At 44.5% G+C, this 18,499-nt stretch overlaps 1 protein-coding gene across 6 annotated transcripts in view; it reads right to left on the bottom strand.

Annotated features, from left to right (window-relative positions):
- Positions 1-18,499, bottom strand: part of VEGFB (vascular endothelial growth factor B) — a 60,357-nt gene that overhangs the window by 33,895 nt on the left and 7,963 nt on the right. For all 6 annotated transcript variants that reach the window (XM_040329036.1, XM_040329037.1, XM_040329031.1 and 3 more), the window contains exon 3: positions 2,583-2,622. In XM_040329036.1, coding sequence (XP_040184970.1) covers positions 2,583-2,622 — 40 coding nt within the window. The remainder of the gene's footprint in view (positions 1-2,582; positions 2,623-18,499) is intronic.

The raw sequence follows: 18,499 nt of genomic DNA, 5'->3' as shown, positions 1-18,499 counted from the left end.
TTTTTTCAAAGGGGGTTGCTTTGGGCCCCCAACAGTGACAGTGCCCTGGGCAGCTGCCCCTGTTTGTCTTATGGTAAAGACGGCCCTGCCCAGTGTAAATTAAACTAAAATGATGTGCATGCAAAGAGAAAACTTGGGAGCTTTTTATAGCTTCATGGACTTTATGGCTTGGGGATCCTAAGGGTATGCTAAATCCCACAAGCAATATTAATCAAAAGACATAACAAAAATCATTGATTGCTTTTTAAAACCATTAAATATTTTTTCCTCCTTATATCAGCACCTGGCTCTTTAGTTCACAGACATAATTCAATGTGTGAAGAGGTTTATCATAATTTAATTGGTTATATCACTAGATACCTCAAAGTGTTAAAATAAAAGCAGTGACAGATAGGGTTGCCAACTCATCCCTTTAAAACAGAACACATATTAATTACACAGGTTCTGTGGCTGATTAAGGAGGTAATTAAACTCACTTGGTGCCTTATTTGCATTAAATTAGCCTCAGAACCTGTGTAATTAATATGTGTTCTGTTTTAAAGGGATGAGTTGGCAACCCTAGTGACAGATATCTGTGTCTTAAGCCTCATACATACGATCGGATTTTCCAACGGGAATTGTGTGATGACAGGCTGTTGTCGGAAAATCCAACCGTTTGTATGCTCCATCGGACAATTGTTGTTGGACAAAACACCAAAGTACAAACATGCATGCTCAAAAGCAATGCTCACCATAATACAACATTAGCAGAAGTTGCCCAAAGTATAGCGCTAAAGAGCTGAAAAAACACGTAAATTCGCCTTTGTTGGCTGACAATTCTTTGCCGTTTGTATGCAATACAAGTTCACGGCCAACGCCCTTCGGACAAAAGTCCTATGCTTTGTCCACGGAAAATCCGATTGTGTTGTAAGGGGTAAGCTCGGTAGCGGGGTGTGTAACCGATTGGATGGGTTCAGTGGCGTTGCTAGGGGGGTGCGGGGGGTGCGGGCCGCACCGGGTGACACCCACTAGAGGGGTGACACCATCCCGATTTAAAAAAAAATAAAAATTTTTTTTTTTTTTTTTTTTTTTTTAGCTGACATGACCAGAGGTGCAGGTGGCTGTGTAATGTAAAAGGGGTGCAGTGATGCAGGGTGTTGTGTAATGTAAAAGGGTCCAGAGGTGCAGGGGGCTATGAGATGTAAAGGGGGCCAGTGATGCAGGGTGCTGTGTAATGTAAAGGGGTCCAGAGGTGCAGGGTGCTGTGTAATGTAAAGGGGTGCAGAGGGCTGTGTAGTGTAAAAGGGTCCAGAGGTGCAGGGGGCTATGTGATGTAAAGGGGTGCAGAGGTGCAGGCGGCTGTGTAATGTAAAGGGGTCCAGTGATGCAGGGTGCTGTGTAATGTAAAAGGGGTGCAGTGATGCAGGGTGCTGTGTAATGTAAAGGGGTCCAGAGGTGCAGGTGGCTGTGTAATGTAAAGGGGTCCAGAGGTGCAGTTGTGGAGAGGGGGTACACAGTAGTAACAAAAAGATATTGAAGGATGCAGAGGTATGCAGGGGGCACAGTGGGGTGTTTTTACATTTTAACGTGTGGGGGGGGTGCCAGATATTGGATCCGCCCCGGCTGCCAAATGCTCTAGGTACGCCCCTGGCCTATAGGCTCCTGAGATGTGAATTCGGGTTCTGGAGAAAGAGAGGTGGGGGGAGGGGGACAAAGAAAAATGGAGAGAAAGAAGAAGGGATAGAACGAACAAGAAAGATGGATAGGGAGAGAGAGAAAAGGGGAAGAAAGGAGAACAGAGCAAACAGTAGGGTAAAAAATATTTGAAATTTTTTATTGGGGGGGGGGGGGGGGTGACACCATATTTTACCGCACCAGGTGACACCAACCCTAGTGACGCCACTGGATGGGTTCACTACACACTGAATTTATACAGACAGGCAGTCGAAGACGGTTGAAAACAAAGATTTTGGTTTATTCTTCCATCTTGCTGGAAACAAGTGCAAGCATCCAAACAGCAAAAACAAAATCAAACATAAAATAAACCCTGGCCACTTGGGGCGTCTATCTTCACCACACAGGAACCTATCTATGGAGTCTAGCACAGCCTAGTGCTGGGCAGACACTGCTGGTCATACAGCAGAAAAACAATAGTCTTTTGATTTTTATCACACAGAAAAATCAATCTTCTCCTCACCTTCTCAGAAGACTTTCAGTACGCTGCTCTCCTTACTCACAAAGCCTCAGGATGCAGCAAATCAGTGGTAATCCTTTGGATTACTTATAGAGGCCTTAAATGTCTCATTCTGAACAGCTGAAGTCTTCCAACGGCCTTTAGCCTTTTCTGGCTATGTTTGCAGCCGACGCCTAATAACAATTGGTGTATTGTCTAAACAAGGCAGAAATGTATGTCCCGTCTGGGACAACACCCACAGATTTACCTGACTTCCTGTCACAGTGTGTACAAGGCTTAACAGTGGCAGCACAGATAACCAAACACACACACAATTGTCCTTATCTACTGCATTTGTCTTTTATGAAACTCTGCTTGCTGCACCAGTTTAATTTTGAAGCATGTTATTAAGTAGAAATTCAAATAATACCTTCTAATGTCTGGTTCTCTTGGGTTTGGCACATCGAAATCTGCAGAAGGCGAAAAAGAAATATTTTTTTAAATAAAAGAATGACACCCAAAATTCCCAGTTACATCAATAAGGGTACATTTAAAAAAAAAAGAAACCTGGGAAGCCACTAGCCTAGTAATGACTATAACAAAATGCGGTTTTATATACATACCTTGTTTGGAAATATCCCAAGCTCATACACTTACAAACCCAAGAAAAATAAATACATCATGACTTGCTATAGTTCGCTCTATTCAGCCAAATCTATCACCATCATAGGTGTGTGCACAGGGTGTGCCGGATGTGAATGGTCACACCATAATAACCCCATGCGGCGCAGATTTCTCCTGCTGCCCCTGTCTCCCCTCCCCCTCACAGCACTGGCATCTTACCTCCTCAACTCTCCCGCCAGTTGCTGCAGGGGTGTTTCAAGTTGGAGAGCGGGGGAAGGGGCCAGTAAATATGTAATTTGTCGACCCCTTCCTTTTCTGAATGAGCACAGTGGGGCAGATCCACGTAGCACGGCGCATCTTCCCGCCGGGCGTAGCGTATCTAAGATACACTACGCCGCCGTAAGTTATTTTTTTTTTCAAATCCACAAAAAAATGCGCGCCGTAAGTTATGGCGGCGTAGTGTATCTTTTGCGGCGTAAGGGTGCGCAATTCAAAACGTTGTGATGGGGGCGTGTTTTATGTAAATACATTGTGACCCGACGTAAACAACGTTTTTTTTTTAACGGCGCATTCCGTGGGGGTATCCCAGTGCGCATGCTCGAAATTAAACCGGAACAAGCCAATGCTTACGACGTGACGTCAATCTACGCAAATCCCTATTCGCGAACGACTTACGCAAACGACGTAAAAAATTCAAATTTCGACGTGGGAACGACGGCCATACTTAACATTGAGTACGCCACCATATAGCAGCTTTAACTATACGCCGGAAAAAGCCAAACACAAACAACGTAAAAAAATGCGCGGGCCGGACGTACGTTCGTGGATCGTCATAACTAGCTAATTTGAATACTCGACGCGGAATTCGACGGAAACGCCACCTAGCGGCTGGCGGAAAAAATGCAACTAAGATCCGACGGCGTACTAAGACGTACGCCTGTCGGATCGACCCGAGATGCAGTCGTATCTTGTTTTGTAGATGCAAAACAAAGATACGATGTGGGAAATTTAAAATTACGCCGGCGTATCAATAGATACGCCGGCGTAATTCTTTTGTGGATCTGCCCCAGTGTCTCAAAAGTGAGACATCAGGGATCTATTCAGATCCCTGATATTTCACCAAAGTCCCCCAATAGGGCTTCTATAAAAATTGTAAAAAATATATATATAATAATAATAATAATAATAAAAAAAAAAAAAACTACTGATACCACCTTATCTAAAATTGACAGAGTTTTCATAGCAAGCAGATACTTCTGATTAGAGATTAGGAAATTAAGATTTAAAATGATTGTAAACAATCACTTTGTAAATCAATCTATTCAGATTAAAATAGAAATGAAAGGCAAAACATTTTTTTTATAGATATAAAAAAACATTTATAAATATTGTTATTTTATAAGTGATCACGATCCCTCTGTTCTCAGCTGCATAAAAGCTGGAGGGAGGAGAAGCAACAGCACACTGAGCTTCCCAGTGAACAATATATAAAACACACTCACGCCACCAATGCAAATCATTGCAGCTGCTGTTTCAAACCAATTAAGTTAAGTAATGCTCAACTGACCCATAGAAGTGCTAGCTCCGTGTGTGTAAACAGCGCTTGCATATAAAAATCAACCAAATAAAGTAAAATAAAATAATAAAAAATTATATAGTGCACTATTTTGCCAATGATGATGATGTCAATTTTAATACAAATATGCAATTCACAAACAAAACATAATAGAAAAAATAAAAGTGCTCAGTCCCAAATAATAGTGACAATAAATCTGACAAGTCCTTTCGTCTGTGTTATCTTCAACTTCAACATCCACCTTCGTGCCACTACTTCACCATGTGTATAATATAGATCCCCACTCACAAGATGAAGTTGACACTCTTGTTGTATAACAAGAGGAGTCAAAAAAGCTTAATGGTCATCTAAAGACCCGGGGTATCCTTCAAACCGCTCTCCAGTGTTCTTTCCTCATTGCAGTATCATCAATGGCTCCAATGGTATTTGTGCATGAGAAAAGAAGAGAAAGACGGGCCAAGTCGCAGTCAGTTTCTGGCTTTCCCATTTCGCACAAAGGATGCAATACCAAGAGAACAGGATACTTTTTCATACAAAATCTAAAATAATAAAGTGCAAAATTTGTTCAAAAAAATGGTTAGGCCCATTTCACACGGACGGATAGAATGGTGCTTTTACCTGAGGATTTTACCGCAGCTAGAAGCACACAATGCTTTCCTATGACATCATTCACACACTACGGTTACCTGCAGGTTTTGTTACCCGCGGTTTTGTGTGGATATAAAAAAATAGAAAAAAATAGAAGTGGGCCCCCCACTCTTCTTTAGCTCTTTTACGAGGGGGGGGCCCTGCTTCTTCGATGTCTTCTGCCGGGGGTCCCATTCTTCACCGCCGTCTGGTTCTCTTCCACCGGGGGGGCTTCTTTGACGTCTTCTGCGGGGGGGGGGGGGTCCTGGAGCATGATGGGACTGTGATGTCATAAGAGGCCTATATAAATCGTTGCAAGCCGCGCATACGGCATTACCGCGGGAGGAAGCGACGTGTCAACACCGAAGAAGAGAAGAAGAAGGCAGAAGAAGGCGACAGAAGCCCGGGCACCCCCCCTCGTAAAAGAGCTAAAGAAGAGAGTGGGGGCCCCTGGCGGAAGAGAACCAGACGGCGGTGAAGACCGCCCCCCCCCCCCCCGCAGAAGACGTCGAAGAAGCCTGGGAGGGGGCAGCTGTAAAAGAGCTAAAGAAGAAAGCGCCCCCCCCTGGCGGAAGAGAACCGGGACCCCCGGCAGAAGACATCGAAGAAGCAGGGCCCCCCTCGTAAAAGAGCTAAAGAAGAGAGGGGGGCCCCGTAGCTGACTAATAAATTACTTTGAAAACCCTGTGTAGTGTTTTTTTTTTTAATTTCCGCCAGGTGAATGGGTAGGGGTACGATGTACCCCATACTCCTTTACCTAGGGTGGGGGGCCGGCATCAGGGGGCCCCCCCTATTAAAGGAGGCTCCCGGATTCCGATAAGCTCCCCTCCCGCAGACCCCAACAACCAACGGCCAGGGTTGTTGGGGACAGGTGCTTTGGGGTGGGGGGGCCACAGGGCGCCCCCTGCCCCAAAGCACCTACCCGCCCATGTTGAGAGCATGGGGCCTGGCACGGTTAGGGAGAGGGGGGCGCTTGCTCGTCCCCACCCCCTTTCCTGACTGCTGCTCGGAAACGGGTCTGGTATGGATTTTGGGGGGAACCCCATGCCGTTTTTTCGAGTCCATCTTATCACGGTGGTGGATCACGTGGTGGAAGCAGATTACATATGCATTTGGATTACACTAGTTTTGAGTTTTTTTTACTGCTCAAAAATGCCACTGCCCAAAACTGCTGATAACAGCCTATGTGTACATGGACACATAGGATAACATGATGGAGAGTTGTAGAAAAAGACGTCAAAAACAGCTGCTGTAAAAACGTCCAAAATGTCCAGTGCGCATGAGGCCTTACAGCTGTTTTTGGGAGTAGACATTTTTTTCTACATCATGTTATCCTATGTGTCCATGCACACAAAGGGGCAGATCCACAGACAGAGTACGCCGGCGTATCTACTGATACACCGGCGTACTTTCAAATTACCCGCATCGTATCTTTGGTTTGAATCCTCAAACCAAGATACGACGGCATCTGGGTTAGATCCGACATGTGTACGTCCTCGTACGCCTTCGGATCGTAGATGCAATACTTCGGCGTCCGCTGGGTGGAGTTTGCGTCGTTTTCCGCGTCGGGTATGCAAATAGTATCTCACATACGCTGCGCCGATCTATTTGTATGTGAATCTACCACATAGGCTGTTATCAGCAGTATTGAGCAGTGGCGTTTTTGGGTAGTAAAAAAAACAAAAAAAACGAGTGTGTTCTGAGAGATGTTTTTCAGCTGTAAAAACGCTCAAATGCTGATAAACGTTGATAAACGCTCAAAAACTTCACTCACCAGCATTTTTTAAGGTTTTTGATCAATTAAAAAAATAAACGTGGAAAAACGCTAAAAGGAGTTGCAAAAGAGTTGAAAAAGGCTGAAAAAAGTTGAAAAACTCTCTGCAAAGCTACTGGCGTTTTTATCACGTTATTTTACCATCAAGTGTGCATGAGGTCATGCTGATCTAATGCCTTCCATACTTTCTAGGTCATTGACCAGGAACAAGTGTGTGCAGATGTGATTTTTCTGTGTTTTCTTAATAGGAATGCTTATTTTTTAGATCAGTTACTTACAGAGCCCTTTGAAGCAAGAGGATCAACATAACAGAAGGACAATTAGTATTTTTGAAAGAAGGGCAGCTATGCCAGCCTACAACTTCCTTAGACTGTTGAGAATATGCCTACTCAATAATGACCTCAGTGTCACCATACTTAATGTTTATGTAAGACTAGGGGATGATATTTGGAGAGAGCGGACCTGGAGGAGTTATCGCACTACTATGGTTACATTCCTGCGTTGCTCCATTGATTTATAATTTCCATTCATTATATTTAATAAAAGAACAAAGACAAAAAAAAATGAAATAATGTGACCTACCTTAACCTCTTTTATTTATGTGTTTGTTTTTTTTTGGGCATTTTTGTTGCCTGCTGTCACTTCCCACGTTGTTGTCACTTCCCAGCTTCCCTTCCCCCACAGCGTCTTCCCTTATTCTGCTACCCTTTCCTCTATAAACAGCTCACAACTTTTCCCCTATAACAGATATGATCTTAGCACAGTAGCCAGACTGTCTGCAACAATTGCTACAACAAATCTGCAGTCAGATGCGTCAATCACTATCTATAATCCTTGGTTGCATGTTGACATTTTTTAGGGATTGTTGGTGATCTTATTGTGACATCAGTGTCTGACTCCTAACACAGGTATGTTCCTCCTGTGGTGCTTGTAGGACTACAAGTTCCAGCATGCTAAAAGATTGTAGGGTGCAGCGATTTATTGCTGCATTAGGGAGCAATTTATCCATAAGAGCTGCATGACACTAGTCATTAATACCTACTGCAAAAATATTCCCAAAGGGCCACCCATTAAAATCATGTACTGAATTAATCAGAAGGTCCATAATTGCTTCATCATTAAATCATTAGCATTATGTTTTATTACTTTTAATGGATTTCATTAAGAAAAATAAAAATGTACGGTGTTGTGCGCTGGACTATTTGATCATTACATCTGTCAGTGAAAAGGAACAACTAATCCTGAAGCAAATCCCATTTAATTCATACGAATCGATCTTCCTCATTATGCCTAACGATCGTTTTCTGGAGAAGGACCATTTCAAATGATCGCTTCTATAACTGTTGCTACATGTATGGCTGGGGGCAGTGGCGGCTGGTGCTCAAAATTTTGGCGGGGGGGTGCAAACAAACTAAAAAAATTGCCGCCACTGTGCCATCAAATGGAGCCAATGCACCCATAAAACACAGCCACTGTGCCCATCAAACGCAGCCACTGTGCCATCAAACGCAGCCAATGTACCCATAAAACACAGCCACTGTGCCATCAAACGCAGCCACTGTACCCATAAAACACAGCCACTGTGCCATCAAATGCAGGCAATGTACCCATAAAACACAGCCACTGTGCCCATCAAATGCAGCCATTGTGCCCATCAAACGCAGCCACTGTGCCCATCAAACGCAGCCACTGTGCCCATCAATTGCCGCCACTGTGCCCATCAAATGCTGCCACTGTGCCCATCAAACGCTGCCACTGTAACCATAAATTGCTGCCACTGTACCATCAAATGCAGCTACTGTACCCATCACTTGCCGCCACTGTGCCCATCAATTGCCGCCACTGTACCCATCAATTTCTGCCACTGTACCCATCAATTGCCACCACTGTACCCACTATACCCATAAAATGCTGCCACTATACCCATCAAATGCTGCCACTGTGTCCATCAAATGCTGCCACTGTGTCCATCAAATGCTGCCACTGTGCCCATCAAACGCTGCCACTGTGACCATCAATTGTCGCCACTGTACCCATCAAAGGTCGTTCTGAATGACGCCCACACGCATGAAAAAGTGTGTATACGGAATGGGATTTTCCTGCGGCTGTCTTTTTGAAAAGACGCATGCAGACATTTTTTTCAGAAACGCAGGCATGGCAGCCCATTCAATTTGAATGGGCTGCCATGCCCGCACACACGCAGCTCGCACAGAACGCAGAGATGTAAACCTAGTGTTAGGAAATGTGTCTTATTAGTTTCACTGGAAAAAATACAATCTGCAGTTCTGAATTCTAAACACATCAACAAAACGTCAAGATCAATTTCAGATTTCTGGGTCAGCTTTCAAATGGTAAAATGTGTGGCTGCAACTCAGTACATAAATAATGTTGCACTGGTCCAAATCATTTGGTGGAGGGGGATTATGGTGTGGGGTTGTTTTTTAGGAGTTGGGCTTGGCCTTTTAGTTCCAGTGAAGGGAACTCTTAAAGGGGTTGTAAAGGATTCCCCCCCCCCTAAATAGCTTCCTTTACCTTAGTGCAGTCCTCCTTCACTTACCTCATCCTTCCATTTTGCTTTTAAATGTCCTTATTTCTTCTGAGAAATCCTCACTTCCTGTTCTTCTGTCTGTAACTCCACACAGTAATGTGACACTTTCTCTCTGGTGTGGAGAAAGCCTCTTGAGGGGGCGAGCAGGAGTGTCAGGACGCCCACTAACACACAGCTCCTTTCTCTATCTGCAAAGTAGAGAGTGTCCTGACACTCCTGCTCGCCCCCTTCCCCCTCAGAAGGCTTTCTCCACACCAGGGAGAAAGCCTTGCATTACTGCGTGTAGTTACAGACAGAAGAACAGGAAGTGAGGATTTCTCGTGTAGCGCTACCCCCTCAGGAGCCGCTGGTTGTTGTTGGGATCGGCATATTAAGTTACCCTTTCAGTGTTGTCTAGGGGTGCGGTTGATAAGTAGAGTAGCTTAGAGTAGTGAGCGAATGTCCAGTCATTGAATAAAGGCTTTATTTCCAGGCCCAACATGGCCAACATCAACATCAAATGAGGAGAAAGGGTTGATGAAGAAAGAGAGAACTTTGCAGTATCAGGCCTGGATATGAACCGAGCAATCCTGCTCTCAGTAGTATCAATTGCAATCCGTCGCCACTCTAGCCAGAGTGGGTGAAGTGCCCCCGGACAGACTCCTGTCACGAGCCTGGCAGCCGAAGTGTCACTTTAGGTTTCTGGGAGGAACAGGGCTCTGCCACAGGCCAATTACTTGAATGAGCTAAATGAACAGATTGAGATTGAGCGAATCCTCCCAGTAGATTAAGCATAGGTCACCAGATGACAGCAATAGTGTACCTGTCAACATTCCAGTCACCAGATCCCCGATGGTTCGTTCAAGCCCTGTTGGACAACCTGCCTCCGGGTTCTCCTCAAGCCGACCCCCCACCGAACAGAATGCAGCCTGGGATCTTCTCAGCAAAGTGGGGGACCCAGTAAGTCACTAGGGCCCCTCTCAGGAACATGGAGCTTCGCATAGAATGCGACCCCGGCCCGGAAGGCCATCGCCGGGGTCCGTTGGATGCGCACACCCTAAAGGTGGGTGCCGCACCTGGAACCTGGAACCCCACGAAGAACCACACAAAATGGCGTCTGCCACAGATATACTTTCCCCCAGCATGCCCCGCGAGGGAAAACTCCTCCAATTGGCTGCTGGGGAAAAGCGGCTCTGCCAGAACCCCTCTAGCGCCAACTGTCACCCAGGGGTGGAAACAACACCCCTGGAGCGCAGACTAACCTACAGGACAGTTCAGGAACGACAGCAGCCCAATTTAGAAAATTGTGAATGGGAGCAAAATAACTCTCCCATTCCCCACTAACTTTAGCGTAGTGCCCATACTGAAAGTAAGGGGGTGCTACACTCAGAAGAAAAAAGGACATTTAAAAGCAACATGGAAGGATGAGGTAAGTGAAGGAGGACTGCACTAAGGTAAAGGAAGCTATTTAAGATAAAAAAAAATTACCTTTACAACCCCTTTAATTCATTTTTAATATTCAAAGCAAACTCCGCCGTCCATCCATGTCTCCATGTTTTATTTTGTTGAGAAAACACCGCATAGCTTTTCTGGCCATGGCCATCTTGAGTAAGGGCAAATGATTTATGCAGCATTTACTTCCTGGAATCCATCTGCCCTTAAACTCAAGCAGCATGTGCTTAGCTGAGAAAACCCCTCCTCCCCTCCAAAGAATCCTGGGATGTGTGACATGATATTCCTAGGACTAGGATGTTACTGAAGAAATAAAAGATTAAAATATATATATACTTTCCTATTTAACCACTTCAATACCAGGGACTTACACCCCATTCCTGCCCAAGCCAATTTTCAGCGATGTCGCTGTTTAAATGACAATTGCGCGGTCATGCTACACATTTTTATCTTTTTGTTCCCACAAATAGAGCTTTCTTTTGGTGGTATTTGATCACCTCTGCGTTTTTTATTTTTTGCTAAGCAAATAAAAAAAAGGCCGAACATGTATAAAAAAAAAAGTTTTTCTTTTGCTTCTGTTATAAAATTTTGTAAATAAGTAAGTTTTCTCCTTCACTGATGGGTACTGATAAAGCGGCACTGACAAGGCAACACCGATGAGGCAGCGCCAATGAGGTGGCACTGATGGGTACTGATATGCGGCACTGATGGGTGGCACTAATATTCAGCACTGAGGGGCATTGATAGGCAGCACTGATGGGCACTAATAGGCGACACTGATGGGTACTGAAAGGCTGCAATGACAGGTACTTATGGGTGACACTGACAGGCGGCACTGCTGGGTATTGATAAATGGCACTGATGGGGACTGATATGCGGGAGACTGATATTCATCCCTGGTGGCACTGGCACTGATAGGCATTGTGGATGGGCACTGATTGGCAGCTGCCTGGGCATTGATTGTCAGACTGACACTGTGGACTCACTAAGTAGATCCTGCCTCTAGATTTTATCCTACTGACCATTGTTAAAGTACAGCGGGTAAAATAATTTTGAACACGTCACTATTTTTCTAGGTAAACATATTTCTAAAGACTATTGACTTGAAATTTTCGCCACTTGTCAGTAACAACCCATGCAATCCAAACAAACAAAAAAAAATACGTTCAGAAATTAAGTAATGCGTAATAAAATGGAATGACACAGGGAAAAATTATTGAACACATGAAGAAAGGGAGGTGCAAAAATGCACGGAAAGCTAAGACAACAGCTGAAATCTATCAGTATTTAGAAAGCAATCCTGCCCCTTGTCAGTGCAAATTAATAGCAGCTGGTTCAGTCTCAACTGATGACCTATAAAAAGGTGTCTCATTCCCAAGGTGTCACATAAGAAACATCTCATGATGGGTAAAAGCAAAGAGCTCTCTCAAGACCTTTGCAACATTATTGACAGCATTGATTACAGAAGGATTTCTAAACTTCTGAATGTTCCAGTGAGCACTGTTGGGGCCCTAATCTGGAAGTGGAAAGAACATCTTTTCACCATAAACCGTCCACGACCAGGTGCTCCTTACACGATTTCTGACAGAGGAGTTAAAAGAATTATCAGAAGAGTTGTCAAAGAGCCAAGGACTACTTGTGGAGAGCGTCAGAAAGACCCGGAAGTAGAAGGTACAATTGTTTCAAAGAAAACAATGAGTAATGCACTCAACCGCCATGGCCTTTATGCATGCTTACCACGCAAGACTCCATTGCTGAAGAAAACGCATATTGACCTTGTTTAAAGTTTGCTGCACGGCTGGGCACAAGGGCGTACATGTACGTCCCCTTTAAGATCCCAGCCGTGGGTCGCAAGCGCGCCGTTCTTTTCTCCGCGACCGTCCCTGTGGGAACAGCGGACCCGATCGCGGGACACAGAGAGGAAGAACTGGGAGAGGTAAGTTTAAACAAACCTCCCCGTGCTTCCTAGTGAGACTGTCACTGATCATCTGTTCCCTGTCATAGGGAACGACGATCAGTGACGTCACACACCCAGCCACGCCCCCCCCCCCACAGTAAGAATCACTCCCTTAGGGCACACTTAACCCCTACAGCGCCCCCTCCTGGTTAACCCCTTCACTGCTATTTTTACAGTAACCAGTGCAATTTTATAGCACTGTTCACTGTAAAAATTACATTGGTCCCAAAATAGTGTCAAAAGTGTCCGCCATAATGTCGCAGTCACAATAAAAAAAAAACGCTGATCGCCGCCAATACTAGAAAAAAATTATTATTAATAAAAATGCAATAAAACTAACTAACTAACTAAATTTTGCGCAAACCAATCAATTTTTTTTTAATAATATGTAGAATACGTATCGGCCTAAAGTGAGGAAAAAAAATGTTTTTTGGGGGATATTTATTATAGCAAAAAGTAAAAAATATTGCATTTTTTTCAAAATTGTCGCTCTATTTTTGTTTACCGCGCAAAAAAAAAAAATACACAGAGGTGATCAAATACCACCAAAAGAAAGCTCTATTTGTGGGGAAAAAAAGGACGCCAATTTTGTTTGGGAGCCACGTTGCACCAGCACGCAATTGTCAGTTTAAGCGACGCAGTGCCGAATCGCAAAAAGTGGCCTGGTTCTTTAGCTGCATAATGGTCCGGGGCGTGGTTAAATAAATTTCAGTTAGCGTGTTCAATATTTTTTCCCTGTGTCATTCCATTTTATTACACATATAACTGCATTTCTTAACTTATTTGTTTTGGTCTCTTTGTATGTATGAATTGTGACCGACGTGTGGTGAATTTATCATGTCATAGCACCTTTAGAAATATATTTATCTAGAAAAATGGTGACGTGTTCAATATTTATTTTACCCACTGTGTGTGTGCTAATCCACCCAAAAAAACGTAATCATCTCAAATAGTGAATACTACAAATTATAACGTGTGTATACCAATTATGCAACATTTACATGTGTACATTAAACCAATTTAATATGCAATGGGGTAGATTCAGTAACATCTGCGCTTTTATTACGTAGGCGCAGGGCACCGTTTTTGCCCTGCGCCCACGCAATTTAAATGATCCCGTAGTGGGCGGGAATCATTTAAATTAGGCGCGTTCCCGCGGCGATCGTAGAGCGCATGCTCTGTCGGGAAACTTTCCCGACGTGCATTGCGGCAAATGACGTCGCAAGGACGTAATTTGCTTCAAAGTGAACGTGAATGGCGTCCAGCGCCATTCACGAATCACTTACGCAAACTACGGAAAATTCAAATTTCGCGACGCGGGAACGACGGGTATACGTAACATTGGCTGCCCCTGCTAATAGCAGGGGCAGCCTTACGCAAAAACGGCCGTACGCAAACGACGTAAACTGCGTACGCAGGGCTCGCGTAACGTTGTGAATCGGCGTTAGTATGCAGTTTGCATACTATACGCTGAGCACAACGGGAACGCCACCTAGCGGCCATCGCAAGAATGCAGCCTAAGATATGCGGGCATAAGAGCCTTATGCCACGCATATCTTAGGCTGCAGTCGGCGTAACGAGGTTCCTGAATCAGGAGCATTCGTTACGCCGGCGCAACTAAGCAATTGCGCTGCGTAACGATGGTTACGCAGGCGCAATTGCTCTCTGAATCCGGGCCACTGTCTATAAAGTGTTAGTGCATAATACAAACTATATGCAACATACTATAAAGTTGCTGAGATAAGGTGCAAAACAAATAAAAAAATGTAACGATGAATACCAACATTGAAAAAATAAACAAAAATGACAAAGTATGCCAAATGAGTGAACAGTCTCTCCTTATGTGACTATCACAAAAAATACAAAAATCAAACTTCACCAATATGTGAATCCTTCACCGCTCTCTCTCAATTGGTCTCACCAGATAAATAATTGGATATATCAACTGGAGGCACACACTCTCCACACATAATCATCAATCACAGGCTGTGTGGGGAGGGAGTCATCACAAGTCTGATCATTGAAGGAGAGCAGGCTGAGTTCTCAGCATGGCCAGAAAACTGACCACACTGTGTTCTCTTGCCTAGTGAGGTAAGGTTTAATAGGAATTCAGGGGTTGTTCAAGAGAAATGTTCCATCCTGCTCCTTTTGAATTTTCTAATTACTATGGTCCAAAAGGCATTCTGTAAAAGGAAATGTAAACACACAGCTCCCGGTCCTGTCAGGGGAGAAATGCCTGACCGTCTGTTCATACAATGTATGAACAGCGATCAGTCATTTCCCCTAGTGAGGCCACCCCCCCACAGCTAGAACACACCCAGGGAACATACTTAACCCCTTTCCCGCCCCCTAGTGTTAACCCCTTCCCTGCCAGTGTCATTTTTATAGTAATCAATGCATTTTTATAACACTGATCGCTATAAAAATGCCACTGGTCCCAAAAATGTGTCAAAGGTGTCCAAAGTGTCCGCCGTAAGGTCGCAGTACCAAAAAAAATCACTGATCGCCGCCATTACTAGTAAAAAAAAAATATTAATAAAAATGCCATAAAACTACCCCCTATTTTGTAAACGCTATAACTTTTGCGCAAACCAATCGATAAACGCTTATTGCGTTTTTTTTTTTTACGAAAAATATGTAGAAGAATAAGTATCGGCCTAAACTGAGGAAAAAAATAGTTTTTTTATATATTTTTGGGGTTTATTTATTATGGTAAAAAATTAAAAATATTATTTTTTTTCAAAATTGTTAATCTATTTTTGTTTATAGCGCAAAAACTAAAAACCACAGAGGTGATCAAATACCACCAAAAGAAAGCTCTATTTGTGGGAAAAAAAGGACGCCAATTTTGTTTGGGAGCCACGTCGCACGACCGCGCAATTGTGACTTAAAGTGACGCAGTGCCGAATCGCAAAAAGTGCTCTGGTCTTTGACCAGCAATATGGTCAGGGGGTTAAGTGGTTAAAGTTGTTCTGCAGCCAGAGGATTGAACATGTTTAGGTAGCAGTGTGCCCCCTCACCCTCCTTGTACTTACCTGAGCCCTCACTTTGTCCAGCGCTTGACCTGTCTGTGAAGCCCTCTCAATTCTCCCCACTCTCACAGGCTTGGCTGAAAGCAGCAGGAGCCATTAACTGCTGTCATTTAATCCTGTAATGATGGAGTGGGAAGCAGGGCCAAGCCACGCTGTCTGTATCCATAGACGCAGGCAGCGTGACCCGAGATTGTGCCGCAAGAAGCAGCTTCCTATGGTGTCACACCAAAGAAGAGGAGGAGCACCAGTGGGGGACCTGAGAAGAGGAGGTTTGGGGGCGCTCTTTGCAATTGCACAGCGCAGGCAAGTATAAACCTGTATGTTATTTTAAGAAATTAAGAGTTTACAATCACTTTAAATATTCTGATATCAGGTTATGTGCCCACCCAATGTTTCTCATGTTTTAAAATGTAGGACCTGGTAAAAGAAAAAATATCCCAAGTGTGAATTCCCCTCCGGCTGGCTACACGTAGAGTACAGTATTTGTGGTGGGATCATAGGTGTGCGCACAGGGTGTGCCAGGTGTGCCCAGGCACACCCTAATCACCCTGTGCAGATTCCCCCTACTGCCCCAGTAACCCTTCCACCCGCACTGTTGCTGGCTTCCCTCCTCTCCCTGTTGGCTGATGCTGAGGGAATGTTTTAAGATGAACGGGGGAAGGGGCCGGTAAATATGTAATTTACTGACCCCTTTCTGAATGAACACAGTGAGCAATCGGTAGTGTGTGTTTGAGATTTGGGGTGGACACCCTAATGCAATAGGCTGCGCACACCTATGGGTGGGATAATAAGACTTCTATTGAAACTATACTTGTAGACTGGGTATAGATGGACAACAACACCCCATATACAAGCATAAATGATCATGCAATATCAGTTCTCTGATTTCTGAATTTGGGTGCCTTCATTCATCAGACTAGGGTAATATAGGGTATTATGTATTCAGAGGCGGCTCTCTAATTAGGCAAAGAAGGCCGTCGCCTAAGGACTTGCGCTTCCAGGGGCCTCGCGGACACATAATTTGCCTAATGTATGTGATAGAATGGGAGGGAATGTCCCCGGTCAGTGTCCCCAAGCTGGCAGGGTGAGCGGGCCGGGCAGGTAATTCGTATACAGCGCTGCCTGCTGCAGATAAATTGTAGAAGTGGAGGCGGAGCTGCCGGCCGCTGCTGAACCCGCCAGGAGGTAGGGGCGGACTGGGCTGGAGGGGGGCAGGGAGGTCTCTGATGCCTCGTAAAAATTGCGTTATTTTTTTTTTTATCGCTTAAATTATTTTTCCCATTATGGGCGTGAATGGGGCCTCATGTCTAATGCAGCGTACACACGACCGTTTTTCATGACGAGAAAATGCAATTTTTGCAATTGGTCATTAAAAACGATCGTGTGTGGGCTCCAGAGCATTTTTCTCGACGAGAAAAATGGCCATTAAAAATTCAGAACCTGCTCTATTTTTTCTCGTCGTTTTTCACGTCGTCGTTTTTCTCGTCGTGAAAAAACGGTCGTGTGTAGGCTTTAACGAAAGGTTAAAAAAGTTATGAGAAGGGAAATTTGTATATTCAGCCCAAAGGGTGGCGCCATTCGAATGGAACTTCCCCTTTATAGTGCTGTCGTACGTGTTGTACGTCACCGCGCTTTGCTCGAGCATTTTTTTCACGATCGTGTGTATGCAAGGCAGGCTTGACAAGAATCACGTCGAGAAAAACGTCGTTTTTTCCATGACGTGAAAAACGGTCGTGTGTACGCGGCATACGTTTTGTCTAGGGCCGCCTCTGTATGTATTAACAATGTATTAGGTCAGTGGTCTCCAAACTATGGCCCGGGGGCCAGATGTGGCTCTTTACTTGCTTTTACCCGGGCCTTAGGGGCCATAATTCCCTCCCAATGAGACCAACGATGGGGCCCAATGACACCCAATAATGGGGCACAATTTCTCCCAATGAGACCAACAATGTAACTCAATGACACCCAATAATGGGGCGACTATTCCTCCCAATAAGGCCAACAATGGAGCCCAGTGACACCCAATAATAGGGCACTATTCCTCCCAATAAGACCCATTAATGGGGCACCATTTCTCCCAATAAGACCAACAATGGAGCCCAATGACACCCAGTAATGGGACACTATTCCACCCAATAAGACCCATTAATGGGGCACCATTTCTCCCAATAAGACCAACAATGGAGCCCAATGACACCCAATAATGGGGCACTTTTCCTCCCAATAAGACCCATTAATGGGGCACCATTTCTCCCAATAAGACCAACAATGGAGCCCAATGACACCCAATAATGGGGCACAATTCCTCCCAATGAGACCAACAATGGGGCCCAATGACGCCCAATAATGGGGTACAATTCCTTCCAATGAGACCAACAATAGGGCCCAATGACACCCAATAATGGGGTACAATTCCTTCCAATGAGACCAACAATGGGGCCCAATGACACTCAATAATGGGGCACAATTCCTCCCAATGAGACCAACAATAGGGCCCAATGACACCCAATAATGGGGTACAATTCCTTCGAATGAGACCAACAATGGGGCCCAATGACACTCAATAATGGGGCACAATTCCTCCCAATGAGACTAACAATGGGGTACAATTACTTCCACTAAAACAAAATGATAGGGCATAACCCCCCCCCCCCCCCCATTGATGTCAGGACTTTTTCTACCCCCGATGGTCATAGACCCCTGTATTATGTTAATTGAAAAATGCATTTCGGTGAAAATTGGTGTAAGAACAAGAGAGAGAATGTAAGTCGGTTGATT

The sequence above is a fragment of the Rana temporaria genome, chromosome 11 (assembly GCF_905171775.1).
Source record: "Rana temporaria chromosome 11, aRanTem1.1, whole genome shotgun sequence".
NCBI lineage: Eukaryota > Metazoa > Chordata > Amphibia > Anura > Ranidae > Rana > Rana temporaria.
The sequence above is the reverse complement of the archived record's forward strand: the minus strand, read 5'-3'. Positions and strand labels throughout refer to the sequence as shown.